Raw genomic sequence first — 14128 nt, 5'->3', positions numbered from 1 at the left:
GCTGTAATACTCCAGTACATAACTCATGTTAGCACAGGAGAATGAGCTGAGGGGATTAATACACAATGAACGAGCCAGCTTAAACAGGAGTGACAGCGGAGCACTGCGGATTGGCTCATAACATAACCAAGCTTTTGTTTTGGAGAGGCGGTCCACTGTTTGGTGATATTTGTGTCTACATGTTGGCATGTGACAATGAAAAACATACATGCAACACCTTGTTCAGAGTATTTGGTGTCATTAGGCTGTGACTGGGGTTCTGTATTGTCAAACTGAGAGCCTAAAGAGGATGCAAGTAATCCTTCACTGTAAAGATGGAAGAGTTCAATAATAACTATTCAGTCTATTCAGAGTACAATGGATTTTGCATGAACTATGATCGATATATAAATGAATAATAAAATGGAAAAAGTAGTTAGACAATGAAACTCTTTCCTCGTGACTACGTTTCATATCATTCTCTTGTATTGTCACTTGTCACTGTGAACATAACAGGTTGGTTCCCATGTCAACTGAGGTCAATTTATAGCTTTCAAGACACAGATTTAATAAAAGCTAAATGCAAAGCTGTAATGTAAACTTTCATAGTACAGGTCCGAACATGTAGGCTACATTCTTTAAATGAATATATTTTATGGACACCAATTTGGGCTGATTTATTGTGGAAAGGGAAATTGCTGTATTATGTATACCATTAAGGATGATATGCCTTGTCTGCATAACTCACTGTGCTGGTGTGTCAAAACATATTGGGTTTTGTATCAATACCATTGCTTCCCAGAGTGTTGAAGGTGATGTTAATATACACGAGAGTGTACCTGGTCTTGCTCCTGGACTCTTGGCTGATATGGCTGTGCTGGGTACGGTTGCGGCTGCAGGCCCTGGGCTGGTTCCTGCTATGCTGCGACGTTCCTCGGCCTGCGCCTGTGCAGCTGCAGCTGGAAAACACACACACACACACACACACGGACACACACACAGCAGGAAAACAGTCAGACATAGGAGTGCACCACACAAGAGACATACAGTAGGTGGAGTTGACAAAGCTGGAGCTAGTCATTTGTTTCCATTATTCTGCTGGTTTGTACGGAGTTGCCAGTGACCAGCACTTCAGTAATTCAGTAAGGGGCAAACGCAGTCAATGGGCAGCAGGCCCTGCTCCTTCCGTCAAACATCCCTTCACACATCATTGCTTTCTGGCACGCTGAAAACTCAAACATCCCTTCACACAGCATTGCTTTCTGGCACACAGAGAACTCAAAAATCCCTTCAACAGCATTGCTTTCTGGCACGCTGAAAACGAAGGAATGAGCAGGCAAGACCATGGAAGGAAGGAAGGAAGGATGTGGAGAGGACGTGATCGACAAGTACTGGAGCCCTTTTAATGACTTGCATTCCCTCGTTGCCTGGAGTGAGAGAGTACGAGGCCGAGCTACATTAGAAGGAGTGCTGAGGTGGCGAGATCATCATGTGATGGCTGCGTGGCGGCTGATGAAGCCAACTGTTCATACGGGAGCTGGGATCAGACCACGGGGCTAAGAGAGTGCAGCTTCATCTGGGACCAGGTGGTCAGGAGGAACTAGCAGGAAAACAGCAGTTTTGAACAGAACAACTTCTTTATAGTCAACACGCACATCAGGTGTTTCAGGGACGTGATTAGACATGGGCTACTGCTTCTCGGCAGTGTCACAGGCAACACATAATTCTATCTTTCCAGTCATGAAAACATATCTGATCCAAGATCAGGATGTCTGAGTTTTTTTTACCTCGGTGTGAGTCAATCAGTGGGATCATTGGCTGCCACTTTCCTTGAAGAGAAAGACAACCTCCTCCCTCCTTGGGGTTCGAATACACATAAGTGTTTTTTTAAAAACGGGACGCTAGAAAATGCATTGATTCCAATGGTATGGCGCGCTTTCACTCAAAGGAATCAATGCATTTTCTCGCGTCCCGTTTCAAAAAAAACGCGTATGCGTATTCGAACCCTTAAGCGCTACAGCTCAAGTTGAGGGAAGGGCTCAGTTCCTTATTTTTGCCTTGAGTGTGGTTTTCTGAGCGGAGCTTTAAGCTGAGCAAGTATTGTGCATTTACGCCAAAGCAACAGCAAAGCAAAAAAGGACATTATTTGAAAGTCTGCATTTGTATGTGTGAGGGAAAGAGACCTGGTGTGAATTTGAATGAGATAAAGGGAGAGAGAGAGTGAAACAAAGTGATGACAGTAAAACAAAAGGGGTTATCAGTTCAAAACACAATTTGAGTAAAGGGTACAGGAAAGAAAGCAAAGTAAAGTAACGGGTACAGGAAAGAAAACAGACATCTGAGAGACTCATTTCCAAAGTCTCATAAATATGTGAGGCCTCCCAGGACTACTGACGGGCCATTTTCTTTGTGAGTTTCTGCTAAAGCTGCCATCCGGGGCCTTGGTAGTATGAAGAACAACCAGAGGAAGGGTGTGGAAGACAAAGGCACTCACTGGAGGAAAAAAAACATGCATGAGTGGCCTGAATTATGAGATTATGAGAAGGCCTGGGTGGAAGTCTCTAAAGATCAGCTAACCTAAACAGGAGCCTAAGATCAGTTGCCCTGCTGTCACACTTGAGTGCAGCAGCAGCCTCTGAAGCTTGGGAAAGACCGGGGAGTAAGAGGAACGGGGATAGCAGTGGTCTTATGAAGTCCAGCTTCCTGAGCCAACAAAGCAATTTCTGAGCCACAGGGCCTATGACGGGAAAGCCTGGGGTTTGACGATGGCTGGCAGCCAGAGATTGGGAGGGCCATTCAGAAAGAGAAAATGAGCATTATGAGCATTTCGTGAGAGAAAGGAGGAGAGAGGAAACGACACACATTCCAGATTTCTTTCTGCTGAATTATCTGGGGATTGGGAAAGAATAAGCCACTTAAAAATCAATCAATGAAAAATTAAGGACATCGACCGTCGCTTTTGCCAGAAATTGATTTTGCTGATACATTTTCAGGGTCAAGAATGGAACAAACACATGTCCAGAATGAGGACGAAGCTGTGTGAGGGAACAGAAGCGAACTGCACCAAAAGATGGCAAGATTATGAAACATGTTGCAACAACTAAAGTTAACTAGACGCACACACACACACGTACACCTCACTTCACTTCAGAAGTACAGTAAGATGGAGTAGTTTCTTTCCTCTCCTGGTTGGCTTTGTTGTGCCACTGATGAGGCAGCTGTACCTTTGGGAGTTGCGTAGCAACGGTTGCTTTGGGAGGGTGAGTGTCGATTCAGACAAGACCAAAGGCTCCTCTACTGTTTGCATTCAGTCTGGTTTTCTACACGGCCAGTGCGCCAATGGTTATCCTATTAATGGACAAAGGCTGCTTGTGCCCTCACTCTGACCATCAATAGCCTAGATATGCCAATCAATTGGTCAGGCTAGAGTCCACAACATGACAGCCTGAATACAGGCCAGTTCTGCACCAGCAGCCCAGACCAAGATATCTGTACAGGGCCGTGAGGTTCCAGTCATTCCAACGAGATGGATCGATGGATAAACCGGAGTCAGCTAAATATCCCCTGGCCTGCGAAAAACCTTCATGCATGTATTTGACTGCTGCTGTAGATTTCAAAACTTATTGAAATTTCACTCCGAAAATCTAAACAAAACAAAACAAAAAAAGATTGGGGAGGCTACTTTCAGATAGATTTCTGGACAATTTAGTCCTGGCAGTCTGGTTCACAGACCAAAGCCCTGTTAAGCATGTTGGCTTCCAAGAGGAGTGTGTGATAAGAGATGTGCTTTCAGGAGCCCTGTCCACTGCATGCCAATCACGGTCTGTTTAAGCCTGCACCCTCCCTGCCACAAGCTTACTTTAGAGCGTGGTCACACTCAGTCTTCTGTTGGCAGTATAATGTGCTATTTATATGACAGCCATGATAGAATCAGCTTGTTGTGTGTGTGTGTGTGTGTGTGTGTGTGTGTGTGTGTTTTCAACTGAACTCTATGGAGAAATCAGGAAATACCATCAAAGCTCTTGTTAATGCACACACAAAATGGTCAAGTAATTCGGACAGAAAGCAAGCTGGCTCAACAGTAAATGCTAGAATCTCCACACAAAAGCCCAAGGAAAGTCAGAAAATGACCAACAATTTACGGGTCATATTGTTAGATTGCATAATGAAAGCAGCTTGCTGGCCAGCTTATTCCGGCCCTTAGGTGAATGACTTTCAGTGACAAGCAGTTTAACTCACATGCTGGTCCCCCGTCCATCAAATGGAATTTGTATCATTCCTTCAGCAGAACTCTCTGCTCCAGTATAATGCCTGCCTGTCAAGCTACCTCCATTGAACTAGGACTGACTGAGTACTATGAACTATCAGTATAGATCAGACATCATTTTGCATCAGAACATGATCACACACTATCAGTCTAGACCCACAAGCCCATGAATTGAATAGTCAGTCAGCACTGGTGACTGAGCCTTCAGATTCACCTGTTCATGTGGACGGCGGAAGTGTGTGCGTGTGTGTGTGTGTGTGCATGTGTGTGTGTGTGTCACTAAAGAGCTCTCCAGAGAATGCACAGGGGCCCAATGAATATTCAAAAGGCTGAGTCACTCTCTGAGGCCTGGCGGCATGAGCTCTTCAGCACACTGCATGCAAATAGACAGTGGACAAACAATAGACTTGCACAATGGCCACATTTATCCGACCCGTGTCAGTCTGACCCACCATGAAACATGAGCAATGATGGCGTGAGTCTGACTGGCATCTCTTTACACAACCCAATCTCTATATTTCACAGACACGAAACAAATAAAAGACACAAATGAATTCAATCTGTTCATGAAAACAAACAATATTGCAATTATAAACTGAGACTGAGGGGTCAAATTGATAAAAGTGGATGATATTCACAGGGTTGCTGTACTGCTCACAGTAGTGTCATGAGGAGATGAGACATCCAGGTGTCCCTAAGGATACAGTTTCCAAGACAATCCTGATGGAGATGGCACAGGACCCTGAACAGGGCCCAAAACACACAGCTGGCACCGTGGAGATGGCCTGTGCGGGTCACGCCTAAGCCTTGACAAAAGGTGGTGGCGACGTTTACCCCATAGGCTTATCAAGACCAGCTTACAAAGCATCAAGGCACAGAGTCATTTCATAAGTCTCAGTACTCATGGAGAAGAGCTTCTGCGTTACCCAACATATTCACCTAAATCCATAACATCCACACTTGTTACGTTACACTACAAGCTAGCCAATGTCCAATACCATTCCATGTCATCTTACTGTATTAAGTAGGCCTGCAACACTCAAAAACCAAAAGGCCTGAAGGCCCAAGAACCAGTATGTGATTTGTCCTAAGTACAGAGTATCAGCAGGACGTTGGTACATCTGGAACTGGTATGTCCTGAAATGTGCCTCATGCTGTGGAAACACAGAGTACCTCCTCAACATGAGCCACGAATCAACTGATCAGTACCTCCCTCAGGGAAAACTCTCTGGATGCCTTCTAAGACTAGGCCATTACAGACGCCTAACACAACCGTATTTAGCAGACGATGAAGAACAGTAGGCTTTACACTCTTACACTCAGACAAACTCTTTCTATGTGTTCTGCAAGTGGTAGTGGCCAAAATATCAAGAATTAAAATTCATGACGTCAGCCAGACAAGCGAATATAATCTAGCATATTTGCTACCCAACTAGGATAAGGGGACCAGTCAACAGTCTGCACCTCAAGCAAATTCGCTCAAACACATATACGGTTTAGAAGCTTTAGGAAAACGCCTTAGAAATGACGATGATTAAAAATGGCAGCACGGTCTTCACTCCAAAACCGGCTGCTCCACTGCTCCACTGAGCTGGTTGAATGACAAAATGAAGCTGCACACTTTGCGAAACTGCATTGGAGCAGTCGGACCAGACACAAAAGAACCGTTATGGGCGACACAAGGGGACTCTATGCTACACACTCACATAAATACCAGCCAGCGAAAGACTCCGCTCAGTCAGTAGATTCGTGAAGGTCCTGCTCCTCTGCTCTCCCGTTCTCCTCTGCTTCAGGAGCTGTGTTGTGTGTCACGAGGGGAGGAGGGGGGAAGCACAGGAAGTGCAGTAATGCAGATGGCCAGAGAGCAACGTGTCTGCATGGTCTAATAAAGCAGGCCTTTAGTTGAGAGCACAGCTGCTGTCTACACACACACACACACACACACACACACACACACACCTCAGATCTTGGATGGGATTGGGACAGTGTAAGCCCAGGCTATTTACAGAGCTGCAGGGATGACGAGTCACCGGTGACAGCAGGTCATGCTTCTCTCGCACGAGAACTTATAACCGTTGACCGGTGTCTTCCCCTAGCCCTGGGTCTTTCCGCGGGATCACAGATGCATTTATTTCCTCCTCTCTCCACCATGACTCCACACTAGTGCATGCAGATGTCAAATGGCCAGAGCAGCATTTACCTGACTAAGGGCTTGGCTCCACCAGGAGGAAAACACCATCATTATGATCGTAATGAGTCGTAATGAGTGCACCAATATCATAAGGATCTGAACAAGCTAGAACTGTTGTATGCCTGTATGTGAATCTGAAAGTGGATATTTACATTCCAATCATATGTACACTGGATTCCTGAAGAAATCTGTCACAGAGCACATCAGGTGGTCCTCCCCTCATCAGTTGCAGTCGCCTGGAGTGTTTCCTGCTGACAGAGTGTTTGCTGGGTGGGGGCAGGGTGAGGCCTGGACCTCTGGTCTACTTCATTCTAGTCTCACCGATTCCTCATACATTCCCTTCTTTGGACTTATAGTGGACCATTCCCCGGTTCTTTCAACTGCACTGGATGATTAGCTGAAAATAGAGAGCACTGACACAGGCTTGCCTAGAGCCCCAATCGCCCCAACGGCACCTCGAAATTACAGTGTATGTGTGGACTCTCACATTTTTGTGGACACTTGCAGAAATGTAGAGGCTTTGGCCGCCCCATTAAGACGGGAACTGTCAGTCCCCCGTGCAACAGGCTACTTGGGCCTGGGAATCTGATGCAGCCCATGTTCCATCCACAGCAGGCTTTAAAACCACCGTGACCTGAACTAACAGGCAATACCCTTCACTTCTGCAACCGAGATGGTTGGAGATACAATCTGGCAAACAAGCCTGACAACAACTGGAAATCTGGCAAGCATGGAACAAGTAATGTGGCGTTAACAATGATGCTCTTGGCATATTGTAACAAAACAAGTTGAACAATGAATTTAAAGCGGATTAAGAGACGCTTACACATGAATGAAATCATCAGAAAAAGTGTGTTTTAGCGTTGAAAGATCACAGGAATAACACAGCGGTTTCGCTACTAATGCAGCACTTATTTCAACCAAAGAATATTTTAATACATTTGCTTACAATGACAGCAGATCCGTTACAATGCCACACCGTATGGCCCTATTAATCACGATTAAAACGTTCCACAAAATGATCCAATGTTTCGTTAATGTATTTATTAATGGAGCTCACTGTGGCAAGCCGGGGTAAAACAATTTAACTGGACTTCCGCTTAATTCGTTAGAAGTGGTTCTTACACAACATGATGACATCAGTGATATGATGTCTAGTATTTCATCAGTGTCAAGATGCAAGACAGTGAAGTTACCTAGTTTACTACAAATAATTCAACACATTTTAAACAAGGATAATAACTAATAATTGTAATGTCGATTGAAGTCATTTAACGACTACCAATGATTAGGTTGACGTTCACTACTGACAGACGTGGTGAAAGAAACACTGGTTAAACGGCTAAACTAGCTGGATTGAAGACCGACTGACGTGTTGATCTGACAACTGACCGTCTGTGTGATTGACGATAGCTAAGCTATGGTTAGTCAACGAATAGCAGGAAACTCCATGGAGAGCTCAAAAATCTGTCCCAGCAGAGATAGCATTATCTAGCTAACGCCAGTGAGCAATCCTTCGTTACTCTGGCGTCAGTTTGTAGTTTACCAGCGAACTGTTGAATTAAGTTCACATGTATTACTGACTGAAACACTTAACTAAGTTACCGGCAAACCGCTGGCTATCAATGACAAATAATTAACGTTGGCTGGGTTAACGTGAGGGTAGCCCACATTATTTCGACAAATAGCATGGACGACAGTTAACGTAACGTTCTATCAAACCCTTTAATCAACCAAGAACAATTAAGAAATTATCCTTTTGAGTTCATGAGAAATATCATATTCTAGTAACTATTCAAGGCATCTTAAAATGGGCGTCAACTATCTCTATAACCCATTACTGTAACAACATTAAGCATCCCTTGTGGAACTAGGGCGCCAGACACTGAAGTCAAAACTGTGTCAACCGGCCTCGAAGCTGAAACTGAATTCTTGCCTCAATTAACATGAGCGTTAGCCAGCACCTACAACTTCACTAACTTGGCTCGCTTATGACTTAACTTCAGGGGCTTGCAAAGACCCATGCTCATCACGAGACTGCATTCGGAAGAGGTTACACGTTGTTACCATAAACGATACATGTCCAGAAGAAAACGTTAAGGTACAAGCCGGTCACCATAACTGGTCAGTCAATAAGCACTAACGTCAGCTAACGTTAGCTTGCTACAACACAATTTAAGCTAAGGCTAGCCTTGCTAAGTTATCCGGAAAATAACAAAGGAGCAACTGTTCAAAATATCAATGGAACAAACTTTTGACGATTCTCACATTGGCAGAAACCTCTTCAAACTACCCAATTATGCATTAAAACATATTTCTTACCCATTTGGGCTCGCATCCCTTTCAGAGACGTTGTACCCTCCGCCATTTTTACAGAAGTTTTCCTCCTTTCCCCCCCTGACACATTCAAGGCGCGCAATAATACACGGGGACGTGGACAGCTAAACAATGGCAAAGTCAGGGTGCAGGAGCGACATCTACTGTCAGCGAATATCATTAAAAGGAGACGTGACCTAATTGTCCTGTGTTTGGGTTTACTTTGTCCAGAAAATATGGTCATTGGCCTGCATCTTTGTGACGAGCGTTATTGTCAGTTGGTAGAAGGCCTAATATGCAATTCCCTCTAAATATCATTGTATTTGCAATATACCTGTGGCAGCTTGGCAGGCCTTATATAGTATTACCTATTAATACAGTTTTACAGTTTTACTGGTGTTGGGTAACATGATGAATTGCCTGTTCCTTCAACAATAGAAGTTTAAGTAGTATACTACTACTAGTAGTAGTACTTACATACATGCATACATACATATGTGTACATCCATCTGAACAGACATACATACAGTACATACACAGACACATACGTACATACATAATCATTGTTTTCACAATTGATTACATTCTCTGGTAATATTTACAAACTTTCTCTGCAAAAAAACAAACAAACCAAAAAAAAAAACCTCACAGATGAACAAGGAGGGGAGCACATTTTTCAGTTGGCTTACCGATTTGAAGCTGGTTTTAAGCAGCAAAATATGCAGTAAAGGACCTTCACTGCAGCAGTGGGGAACCCCTCCCTTCACAAAAAAAAATAAAACAAAAAAACACCACCGCGCCAGTTCCTCTCACTATATCCACCCTACAGTGCCATTCCTTCCAGGTCTCAGTCTACCAGGGCCTCTCATTCATTTTCCATGGCACAATACACACTCTGGGTTCAGTTACACATGTCTAAATTATGCAGTAGAGCCCATGTTACTTAACACTCACTTGGGTGCCAATGATGGTGTCACTAAGGAAGATGTCATGATTTTTGTTACAGAATACCACAGAGACTCCAAAGCGCTAAATGGAAGGTGTTTCATTTCCTAGGTCACCTCTCTTTACATCTCATGGCCTGACCCATCCAAGCTGCACCTCCCTTTACACCTCAGGGCCTGACCCATCCAAGCTGCACATCCCTTTACATCTCAGTGCCTAACCAAACCAAGCTGCACCTCCCTTTACCTCTCAGTGCCTGACCAAACCAAGCTGCACCTCCCTTTACCTCTCAGTGCCTGACCAAACCAAGCTGCACCTCCCTGTACCTCTCAGTGCCTGACCAAACCAAGCTGCACCTCCCTTTACATCTCAGGGCCTGACTAAACCAAGCTGCTTGTTTCTTCTGAAAAATCTTGGCACACTGCAACTGCGTTGAGTTGAAGAACTCATATCTGGTTTATAACAGAGCCAGATTCTGGGTTCATCCAAGTCGAACATTGAAAGACAACCAAACAGATCATCATTTATCACAGAGGTAGCTAATATTTGTCCTAGGATAACAATTCAATACAATGGTGATTTGGTTTGCTCATCAGCTCACTAATGATAACTCTCTGCAATGCCATTAGGCAAATAATTGCATCATAATGTCAATTTAATGACGTTACTATTATTTTCAAAACCTCAAGAAACATAGGTATATGCAGTTTGCCTATTCAGTCTGATGTACAGAGAATGCAATGAGAAGCGATACTTGTCTTTCTCTAAGACAAGCCAATTATATATGCCAGAAACAAACAAATGATGACTGGTGCCTGTATTACAACTGGAGCATTGCTATGAAGACATTACTTAAGATGTGGTATGCCTACAAATCAAAGAAAAGATGACATGGTCCTGATTAAGAAGAGACATCTCTGTTAATCCTGTCATCCTCAAATAAACATCTAGAAAATATCTCTGGTGTTTAACCTGCCATCATTTGTGCACTTTACTTGAACAACACCCAGACCAATGGTAGCAGGTTCATGGACAATGAGTACATATGTTCGAAGATCAAACAATCTAGACCTCTATGATTGACAGACACAATTCCTCTTAATAATGCTCTGTTTGCAAATCTGTCATGAACGACCTTATAGGGTGACCCTCTCACACAGACACACAGACACACAGACACTCAAACACGAACACACACACACACACACACACGCGCGCGCGCGCACACACACACACACACACACACACACACACACACACACACACACACACACACACACACACACACACACACACACACACACACACACACACACACACACACACACACACACACACACACACACACACACACACACACACACACACACACAGGCTATTTCCCGATTTCCATCTGCGCATGAAATGCTGAACCATTAATGGTCTTCAGTTCTCCCCACTCTCACCACCAAATAAATAGAAAAACTAGTTGCAATGAAAACACCCTTTTCTGAGTGTTGTCCCCAAGATCTAAACTAAGTTACGCACTTATTATGTCGCAACTAACCTTTACTCGGGTCAAATGTCAATTGAAGGTGCAAGTTTTTGCAAAAGCATGAATCATGTCATCACCAAGTTTATAACTTTAGTTTATAGGAAAGGTGATGTATTTATTCCAGCATCAATTCATTCACCATAACAAAAGCATGGGCTTTCAGTGAGAGCTGGAATGTAAGGGAAGAAATATCTTGGCTATCATGCCTTGGAGTAAACCGCTTTAGCTGTGTTTAATGAGTAACCCAAGGTAAAAAAAAACACAAGAGGGCGTGGAGCATAACGTGAAGAAACGGTAAACCATAGTCCGAAATGTGCCACAGTCAGGATCCACATGGTCAGTCTTGGGAGATTGGTACGTCTGCATTTCACGGAAAGAGCTAGAATTTGGATTTGAAGCGCAGTGATGTCCTAATGCAGTAAGTGTTTACAATGAGAGGGTCACTGTCCACTGAAGTGATATTTTATTTTGAACTATATTTTGGGCAGGTTTAATATGATAATGTGATTTTGGTTAGTCTTTTATTAAATATGCCACAAATTGTGAAAAAGTTAATTGTTCACAGTTCAAAGGGATTCAGTTCAGTGAGTAGTCTTACTAGACCTGCCTCCAACTTTACATTGCAGATTTAAACTTTTATATAGTTTTTATGAATGTTGTTTTGCATTGTTTTGTTAAGAAAATGCAATACACTGTCACATTACACACTGGTGTATCTATTGTACCACTTTGTTTTGAAGATGGACTCAATAAAGGTTCATGTCTCCATAACTATTTGGATATGCATCACCAGCCTTCATATTCGCTCAGGTATTTGAATTGTTTGTGTACATTTGAGTTGTTTATTTACGCTGACATTACACATGACTTGTTTTTGTATTTATTTCTTCACAGTGTGACTCATTGTCTTCTTCAATCAGACTATCAAAAGTTTGTCACATCTGTATTTATGTTAACTGCAGTTTTTGTGTTGGGTTTTGTTAGCTAGTGTGGTGTGTCCTCTGTTTTGAAGAAATTAAGTTCTGGTTCAAATTGAAAATTATTTTGTCAGGTTCGTCAAATCTGAGTTTCTGGGGGAAGAAGGCGAGACTAATGGGAGCACCATGCTACTGGCAGCTAAGTGACCAGTGTGTGGTGCCTGAGTTGAAGGAACTGAGCGCGTGCATTACGCTTCAGCGGGATGTTGGCACCTCAGACTGGACTGCGTTTGACTATAAGCAGCGTGGCAAGCCAAGTGTGGAGCTGGGTCTAGCAGGCAGCAACAGACAGCTAAAAGTATGGCTCTTTGGAGTGGAGACCAAGGTAGACCTGGTGGTTGCACTTCGCAAATGGCACACCATCTGCCTGTCCTGGTCAGCCGTAACCAAGCAACTGCAGGTGTATGTCAATGACAGCAGCCTCGGAGAATTCCCTGTAAATGGATCTCGATTAGCCGGCAATGGCATGCTGACCCTGGGGGTTTCACACACTCTGCTGGGTGGTGTCATGGGCTATGAGACAGGGAAGGAGCTGATGGGGGCCGCCACACTCTTCCGCATGTGGGGCCGAGCGCTGGGCGGCAGAGAGCTGTCTGCTCTGAGGTGTGTGGAGGGGGACGTGGTGAGCTGGAGCAAGCGGGACTGGGACCTCAAAGGCAGCTTGTGTGAACCGTTGCCTGACTCCAGCCTCATATGCGGTAAAGATAAACATTTACACTCAATTTTGCCATGTCAACCATCCCTATGTCTAAAATGTAAATAATGTTTACCCCTGACCATACAAAAACAGATGTGCACTAATCACATAAAGTGTACAGTTCCTGTCAAAAGTTTGGACACACCTTTTTTTCTTTACTTTTAGTATTTTCTACATGGTAAATTATACTTTTTTGTCTAGTACATCATTCCATATGTGTTATTTCGCAGTTTAAATGTCTTCAGTATTAATCTACAATGTAGAAAATAATAAAAGTAAAGAAAACACTTCTCCATAAAATGAAAGGTGTGTCCAAACTTTTGACTGGTACTGTACATGAGATGTTCAGCCACAGACTAGTAGTCTGGTGAATCATGCAACATGAATGAGATAGACATCAGACTCTCAGTTACTAGTTAACCGATGGCCTCATTAAAATCCAGGGAGAGAGAAAAAGAGACGCCTTGGAAAATTACATGCACACTAAATTAGTTCCTACCCCCCAGCATATGTTAAATGTTTTGAAACAGCTTCACAGTTGTCAGCACATTACATCTCACTGTCTGTCCAAACTTGTTGATCATTTGAAAACCTTAAAATTTTCTTGGATGCCTCACCAGTGTTTGTGCACAATCATATCCTCCAGTGCGCCACATGACTTGAGGACAAAAAAATCTAACAAATTCAAACCCAAGAAGTCAGTGAAAATATTGAAACTAATATTATGGTGTATGGAAATATTTCAGAATGGCGGAAGTATGCGATTGAAATGAATGTTTACATCAAATCAAAGCCAATAGACAAAGAAAAGCTGGGGGAAATTGTGCAGAATTGGGTAAGGGAGACTTCAGGGTCATCACCTAATATTTGAATGTTCCTGAATATTATTAGCTGAAGTTGTCATTAATTCCTGGTATCTGTTGACTCTTTGATGCAGTTTAAGTCTACATTCCCCTCTAACATCTCGGTTCATGGTTACCCATCATGCAACCCATCTTTAAGGTACTGAAAGCTTTTACAATTTTCATTCATGGTCATATTGCTGTTCATACCAATCTAAAACTAAACGTATAGGCACAAATGTATATTATGAATATTACAGTATATTTATGCACACCTCGGAAATGCCAGGCCAGGAATTACAGTTTTCGTTGTAGATAACAAGTTATGTCCTTTAATCTCTGGCCTTATCTGTGTTTTAAACCAGGCAGGTGCAGAAAAC

At 43.2% G+C, this 14128-nt stretch overlaps 1 protein-coding gene across 8 annotated transcripts in view; it reads right to left on the bottom strand.

The window, feature by feature from the left end:
* Positions 1–8820, bottom strand: part of map7d3 (MAP7 domain containing 3) — a 35916-nt gene extending 27096 nt beyond the window's left edge. For 7 of the 8 annotated variants that reach the window (XM_080841411.1, XM_080841409.1, XM_080841410.1 and 4 more), the window contains exons 1-2: positions 8760–8810; positions 819–938 (exon numbers count right to left, since the gene is read on the bottom strand). In XM_080841411.1, the coding sequence (XP_080697537.1) occupies positions 819–938; positions 8760–8805 (166 nt within the window). In that variant the 5' untranslated portion in view covers positions 8806–8810. Of the gene's footprint in view, positions 1–818; positions 939–8759 lie in introns of all 8 variants that reach the window. The other variant, XM_080841416.1, reaches the window with a different exon arrangement.
* Positions 8821–14128: the final 5308 nt, after the last annotated feature.

This window comes from Sprattus sprattus (assembly GCF_963457725.1).
Source record: "Sprattus sprattus genome assembly, chromosome: 6".
Taxonomy (NCBI): Eukaryota; Metazoa; Chordata; class Actinopteri; order Clupeiformes; family Clupeidae; genus Sprattus; species Sprattus sprattus.
This window is presented reverse-complemented; position numbering and strand designations above follow the sequence as displayed.